Below are 27,203 nucleotides of genomic sequence, written 5' to 3'. Positions count from 1 at the left end.
CTTGCAGCTGTTATTTCTTTCTCTGCCCCACTGAGGTGCTAAAGATTCTAATCTGCTACAACTCAGGAAAGGGTTCATTATCATCAAGAAATAAAGGTTTCCCTGTCTCCTTGTCTATGAGGGAGGATGGGAAACTAACTTCCCACAAAGGGTCATTCATTCAAGCAGAGGACTAATCACACTGATAACTACATGTACTCCTCAATATCCTCCAGTACTTTCCTATTAGCTAATCCCAGCATGTTGGGATCTTCTGCCTTTTGTTTCAGTGGAGTTCAATCCTGCCTGTTTAATTCTGTCTGGTGTGATTCTTCCTTAATAAGTCACACTTGTCACTAAAAATTCCAAATCATGTGTAGGACACCTTGGATAACTCATTGGATTGAAGATGAGTTAAGGATGGTTGGTGGCTCCGGAATTTGGTTAAAGGAGGGGGAGACCACTTCCTCTGCTGAAATCTTTAATGAAGAGAGAGAGAATGCATTTTATGTAAAGTGAGTCACCCTCGGATGATTCCTTTAAGGAAACTGCAGAAAGAGGAAGAAGGAACAGCAGTGGGGTAGAAGGTGCACAGAAACTTGTCCTCTGGGTTCAGAATTCTTAGGCTGTTTATTGATTACACTTATCTCATGTTTGCTTATTTGTAAAACAGAGATAATTACAGATTTTTTCTTGTCTATTCAAAGGATTCAATAAAACAGATCATATACATCAAGTGCTTAGAACAGATACAGGTGGTGGTAAGTGCTTCATCAATGTTAGTTATTATCACCTTCACCATGACCTTGCTGGATCGATCTGTCATTAAATAGCAGAAATTACTTTAAACCAGTAGTTATCCATATTTGGATCTCAAGTTCCTATCTGTAAAATGACACCTGATAAGAAAAGGCCAAAACCCCTCCAGATTTAAGGTTTTCTTTGTGATTCTAATGAGGAGGCTGCCCATACACTTAACCAAGATGACATCAGTCAGGCTAATGGCTGAGTACCATTAGTGTAGCCTGTGACATCCAGAAGGGGCAGAGAGAGGAAAAAGAGCATCTGATGGAAAAGAAACCAAAGTCAGTCAATCAGGGTGATTTCAGACCATGGGCCCTGGGACTAGGTGGTCTGGGTTGGAAGTCCAACTCTACCTCTTACTAACTGGGGCAAGTTATTTACCTCCAGGAGAAAATGACTAATAATATCACCTGCGTTGTAGTAGGCTTGATACGAAGATTAAATGTATTCCCCGGGACCAAAAAAAGAGGTGGGGGAGGAATGAGAAGCAAAAGTTCTCCCCACTGCACACAGCCACTCAATGGCCACCTGGAAGAGAGGCTGGACTCACTGATGGGGCCTAGTTAGGAAACTCTCAGCCCTTGTTTACTTCCTGCTACTATCTGGACTGATGAAGTCTCTTCAGGAGGAAGGGAGAGAAGAAAAATCATGAAATCTAATTCCCGGCCGGCCATGCATGGAATAGTGTCCTTGGCCCTTGGGTCCTCAGACATGCTTAAAGTGGCCTACAAATGATTTTCAGGTTTTTAACATCAAACTGGCAAGATAAGAACTGAAAAACAAAACCTGACTCTCCACAGAAAGAAGTCCCAAATTATCTCATCAGCATCAATTAATTTACAGAACTGGGGTCCTGCTGCCCTTTCTCGGCCTTTCTTTCTTTCTTGTTCTCTCTTTTGGCACAGCATATACTTTCCTAACCTAAATTTAAATCCTCTTTTCCAACTAATCTGTGATGCATATGAACCCCTTCCATATTAATATTAAATGTTTGCCTTTTTACCCTCTACTGAAAACACCTGGTTCATATCCACCTGAATAGCTTTCTATGCAGGAAAAAAAAAAAAAAAAAAAAAAAAAAAAAAAAAAAAAAAAAAAAACTTACCAAAATGGTATCAATCTGGATGTATTGTTTTTATATCCCATTTCCAAGCAATGATCACACTTTTCCATTTCAGCATTTTCTGATGCTTTGACCACATTCAATTTCCCACCTTGATCACAAAATTGTCCTGTACATCAGATTGTTCAATAGCCAGTCTACTGCTAAGAGTGATATCCACTTATTATGACCCTTCCTTTGCTTTGCTTTTAGTCGAGTAGAGGGTTTTTTGTTTGTTCGTTTTTTTTTTTTTTTTTTGTATTTTTTTTAAATGCTGACTTTTGAAAGAGATTTTTAAAAGTAATTTGATAATGGAAGATTTCTCTTAAAGTTGAACTTTCAAAAAATGCCGCAGCATTAGCTCTTTTCTTTTAGAACTGGTTTTAGCTATTCAAATGCTTCCAGCATCTCAAGTGAAATGAACTGGCTTTATTCATAATGAAACCCAGCCTGCTCCACCTGAGGTGAGTGAGCCAACAGTCTAAGTGCTTCAGACCAACTTCAAGGACACAGAACAGGGCTGGAGATGTGGCTCAAGCAGTAAGGTGCTCACCTGGCATGCACAGGGCACTGGGTTCTGTCCTCAGCACCATATAAAAATAAAATAAAGATGTTGTGTCCACCGAAAACTTAAAAAATAAACTCTCTCTCTCTCTCCTCTTAAAAAAAAAAGAAAGAAAGAAAAAAAGAAACAAACACAGAACAAACTCCTTCTGGGTCCTGTGGCCACAGTTTTGTTGGTGAATCAAATTTCCCTAAAGGAGGAGACCAGAATCATCTCAGCTCTTTCTCAACTGTCTAGGTGAAAGTCTAAGTCAGAAGGACTCCCAGTGCTATGGTACCATACATCCTCATCTGAGCATGGGGGCAGGGACAGATCAGCAAAGACAGGCACTCACCGTACACTGCAATGGTCTTTGTGTCCTGCAGGATGGCATTTCCAGCGGAGACCTGCACTGTGATGGTGTTCATTCCTTCTGAAGTAAATTTGAATGATATGCTTCCCTCCAAGGTGATCAAGGGCTATAATAAATGGGAAACAGAGCAAGAAGAAAGCTGCTAAAGTTAAAGTTGAAACAGCAGTGAACCAGCTGGTCGATAACTCTGCAGGGGCTCTTCCTGGTACACTAGCATGGAACTTTCTGTGCATCCCCATCACCTGAAATGCAGGCCAGAGGGAGGCTGTCTATTGCAACAATGGCCCCATGTGATTCTATCCATTTTGGAGGGATTGGACACCTCTCTCCTGATATCATCCTGACTCTGGACTGGAAAATCAACAGGTCTTTCTTGTTGATGGGATACATGTCTCTCTTTTTTCACAATCTATTTTGATCAAGCACGTCTTTTAATCCAAGGACACTTTCAAATCAAACAAGAAAGGGGATCTCTTATTAATCCAAACTTAATAGCAGCCACAGAAAATCTATATGTTGCCAAACATTCATCTCTAGGGTCTACTATTAATATTAAATTCCAATGGAACATAGCAACCTTGGACACTTAAACTGGACAATAGGTAGGGGTGGGAGGTGTGGCTGCTTCCTGTGAGAAGCGCCATCAACAGTTTCCTGGAAGTAGTTTCCGTGAAAATAAGTAGTTATGGGATTGTGGTTTCAGGACTCAAAAAAGAAAAAAAAAAAAGTATTGGAGGAGTGCTACCTGTAACATAAGCAGATGCCAAGTTTCTAGAAGAAAAAATTATTAATCTGCTGACCTCCCATGACTCACTACTCACAAATATTTCTTTCCCATCTTAATTACTTCTAAAATCAAAATTCATTTAATTCCCTGTATGGTGGAGGGCAGACTAAAGTCCAGCATAAGAATTATTTTTAATAGGGTTGGTTGAGAATTTTGTTTTATATTAAAATTAAGAAAGAAACAACAATAGGAGGCAGAGAAGAAAGTTGTTCAGTGCTTTCACAGTCTATACCAGCTTTCGGGCAAATAGCATTGATTTCTCCTTTCCCACTGTGGACAGTGGGCCCAATGGGCTACATTTGCATGCATGGCTTCAGAGGAAATCGAGGAGCTTCTTTTGTACTCTGTTGTGTCAGTAGTGGGGGCGAGAGCTTCTTTCCCTATCAGGCTTGCAGCAGGTCTAGGTGCAAGAGAGCTCTCCTCCCTGCATGTGCACAGCTACGTCTCCAGTTAAAGCCAAAATTCAGGTCTCAAAGAAAATCACGTTTTTACTAAAATGAGGTGGATAGCATTGGAAGAGCAAAGCCACGGAGTGAATGTAACTCTTGGAAGATGATAGAGCGTCCCTGTCCAGGGAGGTTCATCTGAGTGCCCTATTGGGAAGGGATGCTTTGGGCCTTAATCCCACTACCTTACTGACATTTGGAAGCATTTAATCTTCTGAGAGTGGAATGAGTTCAAAACTGATAAAGACCATGCAGCCTGGAGGGCAGGAAAGAAAAATGAATAAAGGGAGCAGAAGGCCTGGGATTTTGCCTCTCTATGAAGCACCTAGAAGAGATTGGAGGAAGCTACTTCTGCTGTAGCGGCCTCACTCTTCTCATCTGCAAAAGGAAGGGCTAAGAGTAAATGAAGGTTAAGGTCTCTACTGGTTTTAAAATTATTGCTGACTTTTGGATATTTACGGAAAACATAAAAGATGAAGCTGACCTAAAGAAAGGACGTGTCTGATTTAGGATGTGAGGTCATTGTGTGTGTGTGTGTGTGTGTGTGTGTACATGCATTTAAGCGGCAGTAGGGAGGGGGTTGTAATGGATATGGGTTGCCTCTTTGTAATGAGATACTTAACACAGACCGCCTGCTGGCCCTGAAGCTAGGGCTCCCCCTGAACTCTTGCATTCATAAGCCATATTCCCTTCTGTTTGGCTTCCGCCAGCATAAGCCGAGCCTCAGTCACTAGCCCTGTACAGAAGGCAGACTCACCTCCGTGTTGTTTCCATACCACCACACATAAGTGAGGGTGCCCACTTGGCTGGGCCACAGCACCGCAGTTGCGTTGACCTCCTTGTTCTTTGTGGTGACAAAGGGAAGAGATAGGTGCACATGCTCCAAGGGACCTAAGACACAAGACAAAGAGGGGCCATGGAGAGGGAAGAGCTTCTGCTGCTCTGCCTTCCCTACTCTGAGAGAATGCATATTTACTCAGAAGCCTCGCAAACATCACAGCCACCTTCCCTAAGGGAAGTGCCCGGTGCTCTCACCACTTTGGAGAACAGAAATATATTGCAAACAATGTCATTTGTATTTACAGATCTAACTTCCAGGTCTATAACCTGAGTTACAGATGTGTGAAAGTTAAAAAAATTTACAAGTAGTTTATGAAGACCTTAAATGAACACACAAGATTTCACAGGGAGATGTAAGGTCTTTCCAAGAGATTATAGCCTTGGTGATAAACCAGAATCATGGGGACCTGCTGAGAATCATATTGGGGTGAGAAGTAGGCAAATCCCCAAATCATTCCACAAGTAATTTTTCTTTATTATTTTTGCATTTCAAAGGTGTGTGTAGGTGTACCTGTGTGTGTGAGCATGTGAGTGGGAATCTGCCTGGTAAGCATGGAACACACCATATTTGGGGCTGAGTTAGGCTTGCCCAGGAAAGAGGCACACAGGAAGGGCTCTGTGCCAGTGTGCTCCAGGCTTTGGAACATGCCCCTTGTTCTTGCCGTCATTGATTGTGCAGATCTTGCCATTGCCACTCACACTTTTCCCCCCGGCAGGCACACCTTTGCCCTCTGCAGGGCCTGTGCTTATACACCTTTCTCACGGCCCTGTCAGCCTTCAGGTTTCGGTTCCAGCATCACCTCCTCTGTGATGCTCTCCCTGTCATTGTGTCAATGACAAATAGGACACCTTGTTAGTGAGTCATGGTCACTCATTCAATCAATAGTTCTTAAGCACTTGTCATGGTTTGATATGGGGTATCCCCCCACAGCTGATGTCTGAGACAATACAAGAATTGTTCAGATGTGGAATGGTAGAATTGGGAGATGCAATCTGATCAGTGAATTAATCCACTGATATGGATTAACTGGACGGTAACTCTGAGCAGGTAAGGTATGCTTCGAGGAGGTAGATCACTGGGGTGAGCCTGTGGGGTTTATATTTTGTCCTTGGGGAGTCAATATCTCTCGCGTCCTTGTTGCCAGATCCTGAACTACTTTCCTCTGTCATGATGTTCTGCCTCATCTTGGGCCAGAGCTGTCAGCCGTCTATGGACTGAGACCTCGGAAACTATGAGCCCCAAATAAACTTCCTCTCCTCAACACTGTACTTGCCAGGTCCTTTGGTCACAGTGATGAAAAAACTAACTAAACAGTACTTTTAGGTACTGAGTATTATCTTCGGTCCCAGAGATATTTAGCACTTAATAAGCTTAGGTAATTTTAAGGGAAAAAGTTATTGAAAACATAAAGCAGGGCTAATTTTGATGGAGTGGTTAAAGAAGCCTTCTCAGAAGAAATGACGTTTGAACAGTGGCCTGGATAGAGTGAAAGATTATACCAAGTGTCTGTTTGTGATGCTCCAGTATAAAGACCTTGAGGAGAAGATGTGCTTTCCATGTCAGCCGACCAGCAAGGACGCAAGAACAGCTAAGTGGAAAGATGGAGGAAAATGTGTAGCTGAGCAGGTCCATCAGGGTTCAAGGACACACAGCACATTGGCCTTGTAGGCTCTGAAGTACATATAGATGGGCTTGTATAAGTTTATACTTGCATGTATATACATTATACCTCCATAAAAGTGTGACATTTTTCAGATTTGCCTGGCCTCTTGCCTTTACCTACTTTTCATGGGCATAAAATACCTGGGTTTTGCTGTCCAGAACCCTAACCATTAAGCATCTCTGTTCTGAACAGAGGGTGAAGTCTTCCCTAAAGGAGCCACAGAGTAAAATTCCACCCCATGGAAGTCCCCAGTTGATGGTTCCGCTCAAAGAGCTAAACAAATTGGTAGATGCTGCTCTAGCATACAGGTGCCTGCGATGCACAAAAGGGACAGCAGGTGGCGCTGCATCACTCCATATGAATATTCCTGGCAAGATGGTTGAGAGAATTAGGAATTACTTGGGTGAATTGGGTTTCCCTATCATTTTCTTGTATTGCCCTTCCATGCTGCAGGAAACAGCTGATGTCTGTGAGACTCAACATTTTTTGTGTGTGTGTTTTGTGTGTGTGTGTGTGTGTACACGCACACTGACTGCTGTGATCTCCCTCTAGCATTTATGTCCTGAAGACTTCTGAATATTTAATTAAATTTTGCAAATATGTCATATTCTTATTTATCTGAAATGATTTTTAAAAAGACACTAGAAGAAGTAAAGGGGATTTGAACTATAAGGAAGATATTCCTAAATCAGACTTTCTCAAACTTCAGCATATATAAGAAGCATACTAATGTGTTCAAAGCACACTATGATACTACATTTCCTATTATCTTAATTTAGTAGGTTAGGGATAGAATAAATTACTATTTAATTCTGAGCAGGTGCCTCATTCAACCACATTTAAAAAAAAAAAAAAAGACCTGTTCTGATTTCCCGATCAATATAATGATGGCATGAATAGTTGCAAAGCCACATGTTTTTTTTCAAGCCATATGGATAACTTTACCCTAAGGTGGGGCCAGAGAGATATCTGCAAATTGCTCCTATGTAAGGGAGCAGTTAAGGAAATGGTTTGAGGAACATCCACCTCATCTTCTTTCACCTCCCATCCTGCAAGTTTTCAGAGTCTTCAATTTTTTTTTTCCTGCAAGATGGTTGTGATAGGGCAGCTTTCTGAGCAAAAATCTGCATGCCCTCTAAATTCTCTGCCCCATCCAGCTGAAGGCAATGCTGGCTGCAGCACGTGTCTCATTAGTTTGCAAAACAGCAGAGCACAGTGAATACTATCCCCAAGGAATTTCCAACTGTCAGCCTTCAACAAATTACCCAGGCGCTCCATGAGAGCGGCTGGCCCATTCCTGCACGCATTAAAGCAGGAACATGGGCTCCATTTGTTTCTGATGACCTTTGCAAACCCATATTGAAAAACCTCTGATTTGGAATAAAATCACCTCTCTGCACTGGAGAGTGGAGAGAATGTGTATGTAAGACAAGAAATGGGTTTTCTGGAGTTGACCGATGGGGGAGTCAGTGAGTCAGAGGCAGAGAGGAGGTTAGCAAGCTTTGTGGCTAGTTCTGTAGCTCAGATGGAAAACCAAATGTTGTTAGTTGACAGGGTACTGCTTGATAGATCTTTTGAGAACAAGATGTGCTTCCATTTGATAGATAATAAAAACCTAGGTTCAGTGAGACAGAGTAATATGACTAGCATTTGGACTTAAACAGCATGTCAAACTCTGTCTAGTACTTTTAAAAACTTTTCTCTCACAAAGCCAACTCTGTCCCCCACCTGCACTGAGGCACTAAAACATCACTTACTACACCTCCCAGGCATTAGAAGTTTGGGAGTGTGACTCAGTGCTGTTCTTATTGTGACTTCCTTTCATTGTAAAACAGTGCCAAAATCAGAGGGCTTCTCCAAATCTTTGTTTTTCTCTACCTGAAAGAAGGGGCCTAAGTCATTTATTACGGTACAGATGTGAAGACAGACAAAATGAGTTTAAGGGCATAGTAAAGCACCCCAGACCCTTTAGAAGAGGTGCTGAGCTAACGTGTCAGAACCTGTGGACCCTGCTGAGGTATGGGCATTATGGGAATGTGAGCTACCAACAGCTTTAAATGTGATCCTGCTTTAACACAATCTATATATAAGAGTAAATTCTCGTCCCCAAGGCCAGGCTCAGAAAGGGGTTCCATTAATATGAGGAGGTGGGCTTACCCAACCACGTCACCCAAGAGGAGTCTGAAAGATTAAAGTCAGAATACAAACATTCAATCACAAATCATCTCCTGCTATTTTACCTGATCAACCAGGTTGATGGAATGAAAAAACAATGTAGAAGAACAAAGAAACTCATTTCTTTTAGAAGCCTTGGGCTTTGGCAGGCCTTAATCTTGAGCAGAGGTCATCTATCTATTGTTTTCCTTCCCTGGATTTAGGAAATTGGGGAGGGTCCTTAGGGGAAGCAGTAGATCCCTCAAGGGATCTGATCATGTATAGAAATGAGAAAAAGTGCACAGGGGGTCAGGGAGGTTGAGCCAGGGAGGACTCAATGGGAGGCCCTGAGATGCTGAGATCAGAGCCACTCCTGATTTCTAGGTCCAGAGTTGTACATGACTGGAGTGAGGTGAATGCATAATAAATACATGAGAAGTGGTCTGCAGCTCCATTTCCCAAGGAGGGTAGCTGTCTAGTAGAGATCCCCCCTCACAGAACAAGTTGTAGGAAATGAAAAGCTACTAGAAAGGCCACCATCTCAGCAAATGGACTGTCATTTGTGTCACAAGTCATTTTTTGGTTACCAATAATTAACATACGTTTGTGGTGTACCTTCTGAGATTTTTAGATTATTCTCATGATCATCCCTCTTATTGCCCTCAACACTGATGGACAGGGGGTATTGTGTCTTGGGCTATATAAGATGGAGGGGAACCTGTGCAATGCATCTTAAACCTGCATAGCTGTGTAGCAAGGAAGCTACTTCTAACCTAAATACTCATGTTTCTTCAGGATGTCTGCCAAGGTAGGGAGGGAGAGAATCTACTGATGGAGATAGTTCCTGCAGCCCCAAGCCACCCCTCACACTGACCCTAACTATAGTGATCGAGAACTAGAATTCCTGAGACTGGCAGGCCTGAGTCTGGGGCCTGGCTCTGTTGGGTAGTACATCAGCTACCTCAAACACTTCACTTTTAGCTCTGTGGTCCTTTGCAAAGCAGGGTTTCTCACTGCTTCTACTTCATAGGATTGTTTTGAGAAGTGTGATAATACACATAAAGAGCTTATAGTGCAAAGCCTACCTGGCATACAGAGGAAGAGCTTAATAAAGTGTAGCCAAAGTGGGGGAGACAGTTAGCAAAGTGGGAACCATGCCTAACTCTGTTTAGACCCAAATAAGGGAGCGTGTGCTTCCTCAGAGAACCCCAGCCATGAGTGTACAATAGGCAAAGATGGAGAAGAAGTAATATATTTGGACTCTTCAGCAACCACACTGTTTCTTGGGCATCCCTAAATAGTCCTGTCCTTTCACACAGTTTTTATATTATTATTAAAGACAGAGACCTAGATGTTACTTTCATTACTTGATTTTGCTCCCTGGGCAAGGTGCAGGGGAGAGGTATAGAGTATTGTCAGGCCTTAATACTCTTTCTCTGGGGACTTGAAATTTGAACTAAGTCTTAATATATATAAAGAAATTACTTTAATGTAAACTATTTTTCTAAGAACCAAAATGAGTCTGAGGACTATGGGGGACAACTTCATGCATTCGATATTTATGACACACAATATACCCAACATAATTTAGTTGTTATCTCATTACATCCAGCCAGGCCTTCTGATTCCTCAATGGGGAAAAGCTACAGCATGTCTTGGAACTCTTTCCTAGGGTAGCTTTCTTAACACTCTTTCCCTCCATATCACCTTCTCTGGAATACCAAACCATCCTTAGACAGTAGCCCAGAAATCACATGAAAAAGAAAAAAAAAGAAGTGAAAATGTTAAAAGGATGATTTTTAGCAAGACATAACTTGGAAAACAGAAATAAGTGGCTAGGGGAGCAATTCCTTTGCCTGTGCTAGTTTGATTGAACTGTGCATTTCTATTGTTTCTGACCATTTGTAACCAAAGAGCTGGTGGTGGGGGGCCACTCATGCCAAGTTTCAACTGAGACGTTCTGAAAATTGCCCAGGTTCAGGCCCACATGCAGGTGCTATATCTCTGGGGTACCTGGAAGAAATAATCTCACTGCAGTTACAATTTCAAGCAATTCAGATTCCAAGATGGCTCAGATTCCCCTCGTGGATTTTCTTTTTACTTTATCTCTACTTTGCCCTCTGACTCATTTCCTTCCCCACTTCTGCTAAAATGTAACTCCTGTGTTTCTTCTGGATAAGAAATGCGGGATCACATTTTAAAAGGACACAAATTTAAGCTATGTCATAAGCCAACAACAGTAATAACATACAAGTTACATGTAAGTACAGGACGGCGCTGTCAGACCCCAGACTGTTGTCCACCTGCACGGTCACTCGGAAAATGCCCACGTTCTGATAGACGTGTTTGATCCCATCTTCCATGGAGCTGAGATTGACGTAAGACACTGCAATGCCATCACCAAAGTCCACTTGGATGAGTGTCCGCTGGACATCACCCTGTAAAAGAGCCCAGAGTCAGCAGGAAGGGAGTCAGATCTTGGCTGCACTTTCTAGGGGCCTGGGGCTTGTTTTGGTCCTGACTCCTCCAACAGCTGGGAGCATCTGTCTGTTTTGATAGAATCCCTCTGACACTCCCTGGCAGACAGGAATTTGCTAAGATGGATACTCTCCAAACCTGAAGGGAACCAACTACCAGAAATTTCAAGGCTTTGGAAATTAACAGTGTTTGATTATCAGGTTCAATTTGATATTCAATTACTCAAAAAGGTTTCTTAACAGTCTTATCATCCACATCAATAAAAGTTGCACCCAGGTGGCTTCAAAAATTCAGCCTACCTGTTGTGGTCACCAGGTACCTCCTTCGTCTCCTGAGTCATTCTCTTTGTTTCTGGTTCCCTAACCATGTTAGAGGAAGGGTAGAAGACACTTAGCCTGACATCAGATAGGACACTGAATTCTCTTAAAATTCAGTATTTTGTATTAATAAAATGGTCTCATTTTAGTCTTCTCAGAATCTGAGTCTGAACAAAAGAACAGGGACAGTTCAAATGCCTTTACAGATGAAGAATCTGAAGTCTACAAAGGTTTCATCGTTCACTCAGATTAACACAGCTAGTAACTGGTGGACCAGGATTCTGACCTGGTCCTCTGGATTTTGGTTCATCTATTTCAACATACCACTGTGAGTAAAGCATTGAAGCCCCGAGGCTTGAATCCCACTGTGTTATTAACAAGCTAGATGACTTCATACATGTCTATCATTCAGCCTGCTTTGGTCTCAGTTACCAAATCTCTGAAAGGGACACAATACTATCATACCATCTTAACTCAAAAGATTCTTAAAAATATGTGGATAATTAGTAATCCATAAAATGTTACACAAAAATAAATGACTATAAAAACAACACAGCTCTAAAAGACCTACAATACTTCTGCAAAGCTGGACTGGGATTATATGACTCTAAATTTCCCATGAGCAGACAGAAGGTAAAGTCTCTATTCCAAAACCTCAGACCTCTTTAGTTTCTCAAGAAGCAAAGTTGCTTAGACCAAATTGGCAAAACAACAAAAACTAAAAACTTCTTTCACACAGTCCATCTTTATCAAACTATGTTTCATTCTTTTTGATAGTCTTTCCCATTTTCAGATAAAAAAGAAAAAGAAAAAAATACCTTTAAACTAGAAATGTCTTTTTGATTAAGTAAGGTTTATATGGTATCATATTTTTTGAAAAGGCCAAATTTAAAAGCTGATGGTTAAAGGATTATTTCACAGCCAAAGGAAAAGCAGTTCAAATCTTATGAATCTGTGTGACCTACTCCTCTGATCTATGCCTACCCGAGCACTGTCGAGGGGCACACAGCAGCTAACGCTCATTGAGAACCTAGTACAGCTCTCAGGAAACACACAGGCCAAAGTCCTCCCCTGGGGTGGAAAAAGAAACCCGACTCAAGACTATAAAGCAAACATCCACAAGCTCAGGCATTGTGCAATTACTTGAATTCCCTTCACTAATAAATATAAATGTCAACTCTTCTTGCTAACTTGTCCTTCACTTGGGCAACCAGAGTGGACTGATGAATCTGTCTTTGTGTTTCTGGTGAGTTTCCATTTCCAGGTCTTCTGGGTTTTTGACAGAGTGGTTGGGAAGCCAACCCTAGGTGTGTGCCTGGGGAAAAGACCACTTTTTGAAACGAGGGTCTGGGGTAAATATCAGGGGTAGACGGGGTTCTCCAGGGCATGTGACAAGCAGTGGAGTGGGAGAGGGAGAGAGATAGGCTTGGTGGGGACAAAGAAGGCACCAGACAGGGGCCATCGCTTACAACAGGATGGAGGGGAGATTCCCACCTACAGCCAACTCTGCTTCATTCTCCCCTGAGAGAGAGACAAACAGAGAGTGAAGGAGAGAGAAGCCACCCACAGAACGGGCAAGAGTAAAATGTCAGCCAACATCATTTCAGTCTACATTGCTGTGAATTTCCTGCTTGGTATTCACTGTTTGTCTCTAGTTGGCCTTGACTTAGACCTCTTGTCAGTTACATAAAACCCCTCCAAGTTCTATCTGTCTGGATTTCATGTGGCCCTCTGGCTTGATAACATTCTGACATCGTGATTCATGATAAAGTTCTCTGTACATACAGTTGGTGAAAGAAGGGAGTTACTCAATGTTTACATGAATGCAGCGATAAGCATCTCTAATGGAAAATGTTTTAAATATTACCATCCAAGACCACAGCAGAATCAGGTTTTTAGAAGATCCATTTACCTATCTATATGTATGCACATATATCTAGATAGACATATATCTAACCTTAATATACATATATGTCACCTAAACACTCACACATTTTGCAGGGAGGTAAATATTAACCAAATTCACAACACAAACATGGCCTGGGATTTCACGAGCTTCCACATCATTAGTGAGATAAATGTATTTTAAATAATCACACCAATAACAAAAAGGCGTGGAGGAGTGTCCCGGGGCGTGGTGAGCTCATACAGTAAGGAGAGCCGGGAGGCTCATGGACTGGGAACTTCAAGGAAGTCTTCCCAGAGAAAATGATAACTGAGCTGAGAAAACCTAAAGGAAGAAAATAAAGTAACCAAATGAAGACACTGAGTGAGAGAGTGGGAGGTGAGGGAGGCGATGAGAAAGAGAGAAACCGATGTGGAAGGCTCTGTGGCAAGGGGAGATGGTACAGTGGAAACAGGTGAAGGAGACTGAAGAAGAAAGAGTCTACAAGAACATCTCGTAAAATGAGGCTGGGGAGGAGACAGAGGCCTTTTGGGACTTGAGGGTCCAGTTTCTGATTTTGACCTTTCTTCTAAGAGCAATGGACAGCCATTAAATTTAGTGTGCCAAGCAGGAGTTTGGGGTAAGATGCATGGTGATATATGATCTCTCCAGCTACCATGTGGAGGGTGGAACGAAAGGGGTCCACGTATGCTGGGAAGCTAATGAGCAGGTAATTTGGGGTAGATGATGGCAAACTAAAGAACAGGAGCTGCCTCATGAAGTTATCTCTCTCTGAAAACTAACTCAAATAGTTTATTGGTGTCGTAATCAGTTATTCTGAGCATTTGACAGCAGCATCTCTTATAGATACTCTTTTGAATGCTGATGCCCAACTACTCCCAAGAACCATGTTTCATGGTTTCTGGGGAGGATGCTCAGTCTAGTTGCAGATCTAGAAGGTCCCCCATTGACATGGGGCTGTACTCAGGGTTGAGGCCTTCTGGTTCAGACTGTTGAATGCAGGCCTTCTTGTGATTGGATTCATCCAAAGATGAATATGGTATAGCACAAAATGATGCTATTCTTATTAGATTTTAACGTGGTGATAAAGTTTCTTCAGGATGCTTTAGGATTCAAAGTGCTAAAGGTGCATTAATAAAGCCGGGGATGGAAGGACTAAACTCCCTGTTGGTGGACTACAGCACAATCACTCACAGAAGTTCCGGGATATGTGCAGTCAAGATTAGCTGCCTTCTCTAGGAAAATGAGTCGCTGGCTGATACCTCACTCATTTGCAAACTCCTAAAGGCTGGAATGTATTCTGTTAATGTCTGGATTCAGATAATTATTTGTTTAATGCAGTTTGATTATTGTGCATTTATAATGTTTATCAAAATGGTATTTTTTTATATATTATCTCATTTAGCCGTTAAGATACCCGGGAGATTGAAAGGCTAGATGCAATTTCTCTTTGATACAGTAGGAAACTGGGGCGGAGACATGTTAAATAAGATTCCTAGAGTCACACAGCTATTAAGAGCATTGCAGGGCTGGGGATGTGGCTCAAGCGGTAGCACGCTCGCCTGGCATGCGTGCGTCCTGGGTTCGATCCTCAGCACCACATACAAAGATGTTGTGTCTGCCGAAAACTAAAAAATAAATATTAAAAAAAATTTTCTCTCTCTCTCTCAAAAAAAAAAGAGCATTATGGAGGGGTTTTAGACTGTCCATTTAGCACAGTTCTCACTGAGTATCTTCAGGTGAGAGTTCCTAATAATACCTTTCAGGGTAAGAGCAAGGTGATAACAAAGATGAGGCTTGACTTTCTTCTTTTGCTTGACTCTATTCGCAGCTTTGACTGTTTTTCCCTCTGTCAACATTTTGACTTAGACACTTCTAACTAAAGAAGGGTTGGTATGAATTCCATACTCTTACCTTCTATCTGGCCCCAGTGAAGCAGTATCATTCTCAATCCATAGAGAAGATAGAGAATATGAGAAAGACTCAGTTTCCATAATCCATAGTTGGGGAAGCTTTATGTGTAATTGAGAGTTACTTGAATTTAATGAATGAAAGCCATTGTTTCTGCACCTGAACCCAGGCCAGCAAACCCCTGGACTATCACAGAAAATTCTTTACATCCACAGCCCTTTAGTCACCTGCCCTAATATAGACGCAGAACTGAGAAGACTGGCTCAAATAAGTGCCTGGCAAAAGCAGAAAAGCCACAAGAAAAAGCCAGATGGGGATTCTCCAAGGGCATCACTGACTTCTGTAATAGAAAAGCAAATGTATCAATCAGCCACAATGAAGCCCAGATTAACCGAAGCAGTGAAAGGTGTGTGAACCTATCAGATTCTGTGACATAGACTCAGAGAAGAACGGGAAAATAAATGCCACAGTAACTCCACACGGAGGCCTCAGTCCAGAAGCAAGACACAGAGACACAAGGAAGTGTCAGAGACCCGCTGCATGAAACCAAGCTCATTGTCAGAGCATGACAGTGGGCCTAACTCAGGGTTCGGTAACATTTTGTCTCTGAAGGAGCTTAAAGATCATCCAACAAAAACTGCATTGTAGAGACTGAGTTAGTACATCCCATTTTATTAAAAATAAACAAAAAATGTCACAGTATATATACCATAGTCTAAGTGGGTGGGTATGAGAACAGAGAAGGGTGTTAACAAATGTAACCATGCTGATTTCTCTGGCCTGAGTGGCGTAAAGGGAGGGGCCCGAAGACAACAGGAGCTCTGAAAGACAGGGGAGAAATGTGGGGAAAAGGTGATCCCATTAGATTTAAAAGGGGGATAGAAGCATGGCAAATCACAGTATTTTATCTCCACTATTGCCATACTGATTGAAATACTGATTGCCATACATATTGAAATACTGATTAAATATATGCGACCTAAGCAGAATGTGACACCAATATTTCATTTGAAGATTAAATATAGTCAACTTTAGTTGGGGTGTCTGTTGTTATTTAAATACTCTTGTGACCACAAATTAGGGCTAAAATAAGACGGTCGAATGAGACAGACATCATTACCCTAGGTATATGTGTATGATTGCATGAATGATGTGACTCTACTTAGTGTACCACCAGACAAGTGAACAATTGGGCTCCATTGTGTACAATGCAGTGAAGAGCATTCTGCTGTCATGGATAACTGATTAGAACAAATAAAAAAATTTTAAAAAAGGAAAAAAAAAAAAGACCAAAATAAAAATCCTTACGCAGCACTGAGCATCCTAAAGAGAAATCATAGACCTCAGCCCTTTATCCTACAGCAATCTTTAGGCAGGGGGCAAGTCACTCAGCATTACCTAGCCTACTACTCCAGGTAAGCAGACTCAGGTTAGCAAGATCTTGACAAGTGGGAAAGGAGAAAACTATGGAACAACGTGCCCCGTGTAAGGTCCTTGCTTAGCATCTGGACGGCCATCTTAAGAGACAGCCGCCATTTTAAGAAAAATTTCACTTTCCCATCCAAGGGCGTTTCAGAGAAAGGCTCACTACTCCCTCATAACAATCCCAAAACTTCACACACACACACACACACACACACACACACACACACACACACACACACACAGCATCAGGACCCGCCTGGCTCTCTAATCTGCCCCATAAAAGTCCAGATCCCCAAGCCTGTTTTGCCTCTCTCCTTCTATGGAGAGATGTGCCTTTATTTGTTGGCTCTGACAAATAAAATCTCATGTGTTTCTCTGCCTGGGCTCCATCTTTCATTTCTCGTTTACCTGTCTCCCCATTCCTCACTTTCCTTTTACCCTGGACTTCAAATTAGATGTTTCATCAGCCAGTTGAAGGAGCATTGGATAGAAGTTTTATCTACACTGCACTTATTCAATATGATTGAACTTATGTGACTCACACACAAAGTGAGGGTGCAAATTAGATTACTCTAGAACATACCTTGGTGATCACTAGGAAGCAGAGAAAGGTTTCTTGTGCAAGAAATAATAGGAACTGCTTTCTGTGTATTATCTTATTTAATCTTCAACCCTGAAAGACTCAGGCCTGTTTGAATTTTCCTAGAATCATTAGACTGGTCCTTTTTAACTCCAAGTCTCACACTCCTACTCATTCACAGGACACTCATCCTGTTCTGCTGTGCTCATGCCTAGTTGGGTGCTAGAGTGGGCATCCATTCATACATGAAATCAGAGGGCTGACTGCTCTGGTTTGAAGGTGTCCTCCAAAGGTCAAGAGCTGGAAACTTCATATCCAGTGTAAGAGTGCTGAGAGGTGGGGCCTTCTTGATAAAAATATGAATGTTGGGCCCCTTCTCTCTCATCAGTACACATGTTCTCTTGACAACCTACCTACCACCATGGGATGATGCATGAGACCCTTACCAGATGTAAGTACCTCGTCTATGAACTTCCCAGCTTTCAGACCTGTAACAAGTAAATCTCTGTTCTTTATAAATTACTCATCTCAGTCTATTAGACCAGTACAAAACAGAGTAAGACACTAATTAAATCCCTTTAGGGGCATGCAAACATGTAAAAACTTCTTCTGAAAATACTGATGCAAGAGGTTCCCAGTGAAATATGCCAGGCTCTATAAAATACCATGGAAGCTACAAAATTCTGATTGTGAGGACCCCTGGTGGTGTGAGTGTTTGACAATGAATGAGAACTGTAATCGGGAAGTAACTGTTATAACTGCCATTTGGGCCTTCCCAAGGGAGGTTTTATAATGGTGATCTGGGAACTTCCTATGCAGAACAAACCACTCTATGACAAAAGGCAGTTACACCTGTCCTATCTTTTGTCTCCAAGCAAGTTCCTGGGCCTCTTGTATTCCTATCAAGAGGTGCTACCAATGCTGAAAGCTGAGGCTGCCACACCAGAACAGCTGGAGAGGGTCTCCCCAGCACCTCTGGTTTGAATCATGCCCTATGGGCTTTTCTTCAGTTTCAGACCTGAGCTCTGAACCACATGAAGAGGTGCAGGACAGAGGCAGCCTCCTCCCCTTGCCTGTTCAGAGATGGTTTTCTAAAGCACAGGTGTCTCCCCAGGTACACAGGTCTCCTGAGCCTCTCTGCAAGCAAAAGCAACATGAACTTGTATCGTCTGACCTGGAGGAGGAATGGCCACCACATTGAAGAGTATGATACATAATGTTTTAAGGCATAAGTCAGGCCTGTCAAGGCCAGGGATACCAGAGAGACCACAGTATTGACCAACACATCATTAGACTTGACTTATGATATTTCACCTTTTATTAATCAGATGGCAACTAGCTCGGTTTTTAAGCCTTTCTCTGAGGACTCTGATCCTTGGGATTTGCCTAACTAAACTTCCAAGTACTTCTAAATGTAACATTCAGATCAAGAACTTCCAATAGGAACCTCATAAAATGATTTACTCCTTCACTTCCAAATGGATATAACACCATGTATTTGAAGGAACTATAGACTTTCAAATTTTGTTTTTATGTCTTCTGTACTTGGTGCCTGGCTTAGGGTAGAACAGTGCACATAGAAGAGGCACACTTGGCTTGTGTAAGTAGAGAGATGACTATAAATTGGGGCCTCTCTACTCCATGTAGATATTTTTAAATGATTAAGAATTTTCTCTATATTACCACTACATGGTGGCTTAAGGAATTTACCTCAGTAGACTTTGGCAGGAAAACTAGGGAGTTACCAAGGGACATAAATCTTATAAATGTTTCTGAGTGACTTTTTAAATCACTCATAAAGTAAAACATTCAACTATGTAATAAGAACAGAATTACATTTTTTTAAATGAGTAGTAGGAAGATTCCTTTAGGAATCAACCTGGGCAACCAGATTTTCCTAGTAGTAAAAGATGTAATAGAAATATGTAAGCTTTATGAAAAGAAAGAAACAGAGAGAGAAGTCATGGTGTATTCATTGGGGAAATGTCAAAAAATGATGAAAAAGAAAATTAAAACTGCACACAATTTTGCCACCTAGAAAGGAGATTGTCAACAGATTGGTGAATATCATCTTAATCAAGGAGAATTCCTGGACACATACACATAACCAAGACTACCATAACAGCTGTGGAATCGCTATTTGAAGATTTTGCTGTAGACATTTTCACATACCTTTCAGTTTTTATGCCTGTCATTACTTGGTGGATTTAACCAAGTGACACAACCCCTTCTATGAAATGGATGCATCATTTCTTACCTTGAAGTTGCTTCATCCCCTTTCTAAATTATTAGGCTGTTGTGGAATCAAAGTGAGTTTATAGAGGTCTAGGGGGGTGCTACATGTGGAAGAGGTGCCTTGCAGAGGTCAGCTAGAAGTGATAGTTGCATGTCCTTTGAAATACTTTAAACATTTGGATCTCAATTTCTTTGCCTGTAAATTGAAGATGGGCAGACCCAAGGATCCTCATTGCTACTTCTAGTTCAGATAGGCAGTGACTTTTATAATTCCATTATTCTTGTCATTGATGGTATTGAACACCCACACATACATATCCTATATACATCTTTGGGCTGCTGGGATCATCTCAGCTCTGGTGAAGGTGCAGCACTTGCTCAAGTGTTGCTGTGACATGGTAGAAATTTTCCATTGCACATCAGTTATGGATTAGGTTGAACACTGAGCTCCTGAGGCTGAGGCATAGAATAATGAATGGTAAACTGCAAAGCCTGAGCTGGAGGAAGTTATCCACAGTCAAGGATTGGCAGGTGTGGTGAAGCCCTTACTGGAGGGTGGATGCCACCCTGTGGATGATGTGGGACGTTAGAGCCTCAATCAAGCAGGCTAGGAGGATAAAATTCCAAACTGAAGACTATTTCAGGACTCTAGGCCCTAGGATGTTCATTGAGCTGAAACCCTCAGTAATCAGCCAGGTATCTCCCTTTGCTGGTCATGGCAGAGCAAAACTCTTAGCAAACATCTCTCCTCTGAGACCCCAAGGAACAGCAATACCCCAACTTTTGTGTACTGCTTTTGAGAGGAAAGAACAATGGAGCCCAATACCAATGCAACTTGAACTTTAGACACTAGGCCTCTGGCTAAAGACAACCCATACTGCCTGCCCCATTTCCTTCTTTCCTTTGTAACCTCAGGCAACACGGGAAGAGAAATGAAGTGGCTCAATTGCCTCATTAGAGTTAAAGAGAGTAAAGCTGAATGGAGTAAGCAATAATACACAGAAAAGTCTCAAATTTTATGGCTCATTGAAATCAGCTCTTGCTTCTTTGTGTAGAAGGAGAAAACAACTGAGAATTGTATGTCAGAACTGAGCTGGCCTTGAATCTGATATCTGCCCCAACTTAACACTGTCTGCCAACCTTTTGTGCTACTTCTAAAGGCTCCAAATAGCCTTTCTTCTAGATGAAAAAGTAGGTCAATTTCTGTCATGAATTCAAACAAAGGAGCATCTCACAGCACGTTTTATTAAGGCCATCTTCTCTACCATCTGATGGTGATCAGCACCCTGCAATATTTACGGAGTGTTATCACACTGTGGGCACGTCCATGCCCCATCAGCCTTTCAATGTACGTGAAAGTGAAATTATGGCTCATAGGAATCCATCTAATGAGGACACAGCCCTCAGGTTTCACTTAAATCTCACTGAAATTGTAACCATGAATTTTCCTTTTAAAGTTTCAGTGTTTGTATGTAAATGGAAGTGTTGAAACAACGAGATACCAATCAAAGTTTTAATTTTAGTCTCTTGCCTCAGATTTAATTTTAAAGTCTTAAAGTATGTACAAAATGGCATCTCTTTATTCTTACAGCTGTATAAAACAGATGTCATTTATTTTCTGTAACATGCAGACACTACTCCCAAATTGTGTTGAGTTCTGGAGATGGATTTGGTCCTTCACCAACCACCCTGTGCCTACAGGTTCTTGCACTGGATTTCTCTGTGCAGTTGAGTTATCAGGTTGAAGGTCTGCAGGCTCATCACGTGCTTGTCAGTGCTCCAGAGACCATCCACCCTGAGTCAGTCTCCAAATGCTGAGATGCCACCTCTCACTGCATGATTAGTGCAAAAACATCTTTGAACGACTTGGTAAGATTCAGGCATAGTTGAAAAGGTTTGGCTTCTTAGACACAACCTCATAGATTCTTCCACTTCCTTCTTGGTTGGTTCCTGGATCAACTGTTCTTTGTTCTTACGGAGACAATAATGAACAAATACAATGTGTGTGTGCGCACACACATGCCCACATGTGTGTGTATGTGCATGTGAGTATTCTCCTCAGTTGTGCTACAATGAGTTTGAGATGGAAGCAAGACCACTCCTTTGCCTTTCTGATCCTAATGAAGCTCCCCACTCCTTTAGCATACATATGGAGACAAGTCTAAAGGCAGAAGGGATGGATGCTGACAATGAAATTTTTCATCAACAGTTATGTTGACCTCTGAGTAACACTTCAGGTAAGGCAGACTGTGGGATGTTATAGAAACTGTGTTAGGAAGTCACTTATGTTACCTAAATTTTGAGGGTGACTTCATATGCTATTTGCAGAAGGGATTTAATTTCTTACACAGGTAAAATCTTCAGTACTCTAGCTTAGTTACTTATTGTCATATGTGAAATTACAAGCTAGCCTCGGTAACCTTACCTTTGAGTTTCTATTGTCAATAAGAGAAAGTTCTCTGCTTTGCTCTGGTTTTAGCAATGTTATCAAGTTTTATCAAGGTCATCTTCTCTACCATTGCTTCCTCCTCCTCCTCCTCCTCCTCCTTCTTCTCTCTCTCTCTCTCTCTCTCTCTCTGAACTGGGGAGTGAATGCAGGACCTCACTCATGTTAGGCAAGTGTTCTACATCTGAATGACATCCAAAGCCCTTTTCACTTTGGAGATGGAGTCTTGCTAAATTTCCCAGGCTGCTCTTGAACTTGTGATCCTTCTGTCTCAGCTTCCTGAGAAGCAAGAATTATAGGCATGGGCCACTGGGCTTGGCTTCATGTATTCCTATGTTGCGATTAGGACATGCACAATTAGAGGATAAAGGAAGAGACTTAGATTTCAGATGGAGATTTTAACCTGTTTTGTAAGGTATTCAAACTTCAACAGTCTTTTCCTTCCAAGTTTGGGCTTTATCTCTGTTCTTCCTGGAGAAGCTTATTCAAATCCACACATATTTATTGAGTTATTTTTTCTCTATAAATGTGCTCTATCAATATGCAACTAGAAGTGACATGATTCTTACCTTAATGATATTCATAGTTTGAGAATGTAAAAAATATTATTGTAATGTGATGCAATAAATTTGTTTTTTTGTTCTTTACTTTTTAGTCATTTATGCTTCATATGGATGGATTTTTACATAGTGTTCAATACAGCAGAGGTCCTAGTTAACTCAAAAACATGTATTCCCACTTACACCTAAAGTAAGTCTGCTTGTGAATGGAAAGTACATGACATAAAATTGGTGCTTAGAAAAATATATATTAAAGAACAAATAAATAGATACACATCTAACTATTGCTTCCTGAGCCTTATGGTGCTTTAGTTAATAGGCAGAGGAGATGGAAACTATGTGAAGGGGTTTGGATGTAAGTAATTGAGAACAAAAAAGAGGGCTTCATCAGCCCATACATCCTCCAAGCCCAAGAGGGATCACAAGACTATAGGAGAAAGTTGAACAATGAAACAGAGATACAGGCTTCAGTGCACAAGTAAAAACAAATATCCCTCTAGGGAAGGGGAGTCTTTCATCCACTTCTGCATTAATCACAACCATGATGTCACATCATAAGGTAGCAGGGACCTCTGGATCCCTTTGGTACCGGAAAGACTTGCTATTTTTCAGAGGAATGACATTAAATATTCCTATTGTTATAACACTTGGCACTAGATACTGGGCATGAGTGAGACACTATTTCCAAAGTAAATTAAGTGCATCAAGTTCAAGTGAGAAGTGAATGCTCAGAGATGTCTGAGGAGGATTTAGAAACAACATGTGCTGCCAGTTGTGGGGAATTTTTAAAATCGTTTTAGTTTGGGATTTAATTTTTATTAAACAATTACATTTTAATTCATACCTAAGCCACAGGAGAAATTTGATTTACTATACATGGATTCTAAACTCCTTAGGTACTGCATTTATAGCCTATGATTTTCAATATTCTTTAGAATAAATTCAACAATGTCAGATATAAGTAGGCATTCATGAAAGGCATAATTTTGCAAAGAGGGAGAAACCCAAGAGAGAATTTAGTATCTCTCTTTGCTGAAATGTTTTTCAACAAACTGGTCTGAAAGTATAAATCATCTCATAAAATAAGGAAAATATTGGTAGATTTGCCAACTAGTGTCTGACAATACAGGAGCACCTGTAGGCCAAACTGGCTTGGGCAGAGATGGTGTTGGTTTTCCTTTCTACTTCTTTGTCTTTGTTACTATCTGCCCCCAGCCAAGGGTTTCTACAGAGGCATAGAAACTACAGGAAGTTCTTGCTCAGATAATGTTTCTTTCTATCATAGAGAAGCTATAGAAAGATGCTACAAGCTTGAACTTGACTCCTGAATCTACTACTTAGTACGTGTATGATCTCAGCTAAGTTACTTCGCTTTTTTGGGCCTCAGCTACATCATCTATAAATGGCAAATATGACACCACCTATTTACATAGAGCATTGTGAGATCTAAATGAGATAATCCAAGTGATGCACTTGCAAACTAGAACTGATAGTGCTCAATACATGTACATCCAAATTGTCATTAATTGTGCCAAAGTTCATTGCTCCCTGGATACACAGAGACCTTTACTCTTCCTTGTTCATTACATTTATCACACATGCCTATGTGCATAATCAAGAGAGCAACAGAAAAACTGAGGTTGTTTCTGCAAGAGTCTGTGAAGAATAAGCACAGAATCCCATATTCAAATGTGTGGTCTCCAGGGCCTCCTGATGGGAGTCAGTTGTCTTGGCTTCCATGTCTGCACAGGAGATAAGAGCATCCAGGGGCCATGTCTGACAGCAGAAGGCAGCAGATTTCATCCCTGCCAATGTAGCTTCACCCACTCAAGTGGAATGAATTGACTTAATATTTTTTTTCCCTTCCTGAGAGCAGAAGGCATGAATTCACACATCTTAGTACCAGGTCACCCAGTCTGTTCCCATTTTCCCATGTCAGGCAGCCCATTGTGAAATGCCTGATAATCATTGTTATTTGGAAAGCTAGATGGAACTGAGATAAGGCCATGCCCCTCAAGTGTGTCCTCATTTGTGCAAAAGTCTGAGCTGACCAGGAGCCAAAGGACTTACTTCAGAGAGTGCTCTACTATGTTCTAAGAAATGGAGCAACAGAATAAGCATCTACTTCTACAAAAGAGATACCTTTTGGGGAATCATAATCAGGTTCCATGTGTCTCTGGGAAATATACAATGCAGGTAAACAGAGTAGAGGGTTGGTCTAGGAAATGAATTCTTCCCTAAGAATCCAACAGAGATTTTTTTTTCCCCAAAAAAGATCTAAAGACAAAGGACTATATTTTGTTTTATTTTATATAGTATTTGTTAATGTGCTCTAAACCATAGATTCTTTATGCCCAGTGGCTTGTTTCCTTTAAAAAAAAAAAAATCTTTGTCAAACTCAAGGTCATGAAGATACTCTTGTTTCCTTTTAGAAAATTTGGTTTTATCTTTCAAAATTAGATTGACAGTCCAGTGAGAATTATTTGTCGTATTATGGGAAGACACAGGATAGTCAATGGCCTCAATATCCCATGTAGAGGGGCTGGGGATGTGGCTCAAGCGGTAGCGCGCTCGCCTGGCATGCGTGCGGCCCGGGTTCGATCCTCAGCACCACATACAAACAAAGATGTTGTGTCCGCCAAATACTAAAAAATAAATATTAAAAAATTCTCTCTCTACCTACCTCTCTCTCTCTCACTCTCTCTTTAAAAAAAAAAAAAATCCCATGAAGATATTCAATGTTGCAGCACCATTATTGAAAAGACTATGATTTGTTTATTGATATTTATGTATTTGTTACTGAAATATATATATACATTCTCTGTAAGTACACATACACATATATATTCATTTCATTAGATAATACATAAGCATATATTTTTATATACCTCTGTTTCTTGACTCTGTTCCATTTCTTGACTCTAAGAACATTCTTAGCCACTATTTCTTCAGAAGTGATGCTTGCTCCTTATGTCCCTCTTTGCTAGGCCTATAATTCCATCTGTGTTAGACCTACCTATCATTTCATCATTTTCTACCATTTTTTTTAGTTGTATATGGACACAATACTTTATTTTATTTATTTATTTATTTATTTATTTATTTATTTATTTATTTATTTATTTATGTGGTGCTGAGCATCAAACCCAGTGCCTCATACAGGCTAAGCAAGTGCTCTACTACTCATTTCCTTTATTTCTTATATTATTATTATTATTATTATTATTTTATTCCTTTTTAGCCAACACTTTCTGTCTGGTCTTATTTAGGAATCTGAAATCCAAGCCTACTATATAGTATAATATATCAATTGACAAAGTTCTTGAAGAGAAATATAAGATAAAATATTGTACTAATCCCATCGAATCCCTCATCTCTCGAGAAGAGAACTTAGCTTCCCAGTCTTCTTGATTTGGTTTGCTGCAAGCTAATCTGTCATAGCCTCAGGCAGAAGTCCCCACAGAATTTATTTATGTGAAATACAAGCAATTCCAATTGACCTAAATTAACTTGTATAATTCTAGTTCCAATACAGGATTTTGGGGAAATCTCAGTATTTAGAATATTGGTCTTGAAAGGCACTCATTTAGGAATATTAGGAAAAAAGTATTAGATTAAAGCACTGGTTTTTAAGTATCTCTTGGACTAGAAGGAAAAGCATCATCTAAGCCACAGTTTCAAACTCAATATTCATTTATCCCAGAGGAACAAAAATACAAATAATTTTGATGTAACCTGACAAAGCAATCCTAATTACTTCACCTTTTTCTTTCAAGTTATGCCCCAGAGCCTATGATTTTGTTCTCTCCTTATTTGTCCTCTCCCAAAAACACTGACATTGTTTTTGTTTGTTTTCCTCCAAGCACAAGGCATAACCTGTGAACTTGCTCCAAAAAGGAATTCTTAGGCCCCATGCCAACTCTCCAAATGAAAATCTTTGGGGATGTGACCAAAACACAGCATTTGAAAATGCTCTCCAGGGGAGTCCATGCATGTCAAAGACCTGAAGCCAAGAACTGTCAGAAGAGGAAACTGGAAGGCAATGGTATATATTTAATATTGACTTTTAAAATCCCTTTTTATTTGTTTGGCCCAGTACAGTGCTGGGCACATTTCAGCTTCCCCCAAAATATGGTTGAAGGTAGGACTGCCTGGTGTAATAACTGAAATAATGTAATGAAAGTACTTATCCCTGGGAGGCCTTCTTCATTTACAAGATGACAAAAATCCTGTGTGCATTCTAAACCTCATAGGAGAAACTTCATCTTATCTGCCATCTATGTAGTCAGAAATTTTAGACAACCATAGTTTGGCAAAAAATAATTGATGCTTATAATGATATCCCTCAGGTGCTACCAAAATACAAGCTCTCAACTGTCAAAGATATTAGACTTGGTGATGTTTAGATTGGCCTTCGTGATGTATGTTTGACCAGCCTGTTCCCTTTGGAAAAAAAAAAAAGCCAAGAAGTGAGGCTGAGAGGGCAAAAGCATTAGCATCTTTTAGGTTGGTGAGTATATGTGTGGGTTAAATTACTCTGGGAATACTGTTAATGTATCCTGAGAATATATTTTGCTGAAAGTGCCAATAAAGCAAAGTTAAAAGACCAAAAAACAACTGCATCAAAAATGAGAAGGTTAAAAAAGATACGC

The 27,203-nt window shown here is 40.8% G+C and overlaps 1 protein-coding gene across 4 annotated transcripts in view; it reads right to left on the bottom strand.

The window, feature by feature from the left end:
- Sorcs1 (sortilin related VPS10 domain containing receptor 1) overlaps positions 1 to 27,203 on the bottom strand; it is a 475,560-nt gene that overhangs the window by 35,650 nt on the left and 412,707 nt on the right. For all 4 annotated transcript variants that reach the window (XM_071610693.1, XM_027930015.3, XM_027930019.2 and 1 more), the window contains exons 19-21: positions 10,945 to 11,131; positions 4,793 to 4,926; positions 2,785 to 2,908 (exon numbers count right to left, since the gene is read on the bottom strand). In XM_071610693.1, the coding sequence (XP_071466794.1) occupies positions 2,785 to 2,908; positions 4,793 to 4,926; positions 10,945 to 11,131 (445 nt within the window). The remainder of the gene's footprint in view (positions 1 to 2,784; positions 2,909 to 4,792; positions 4,927 to 10,944; positions 11,132 to 27,203) is intronic.

Source organism: Marmota flaviventris, chromosome 4 (assembly GCF_047511675.1).
Source record: "Marmota flaviventris isolate mMarFla1 chromosome 4, mMarFla1.hap1, whole genome shotgun sequence".
Lineage (NCBI taxonomy): Eukaryota > Metazoa > Chordata > Mammalia > Rodentia > Sciuridae > Marmota > Marmota flaviventris.
Note: the sequence above shows the minus strand (reverse complement) of the source record. Positions and strands in the feature narration are given on the sequence as shown.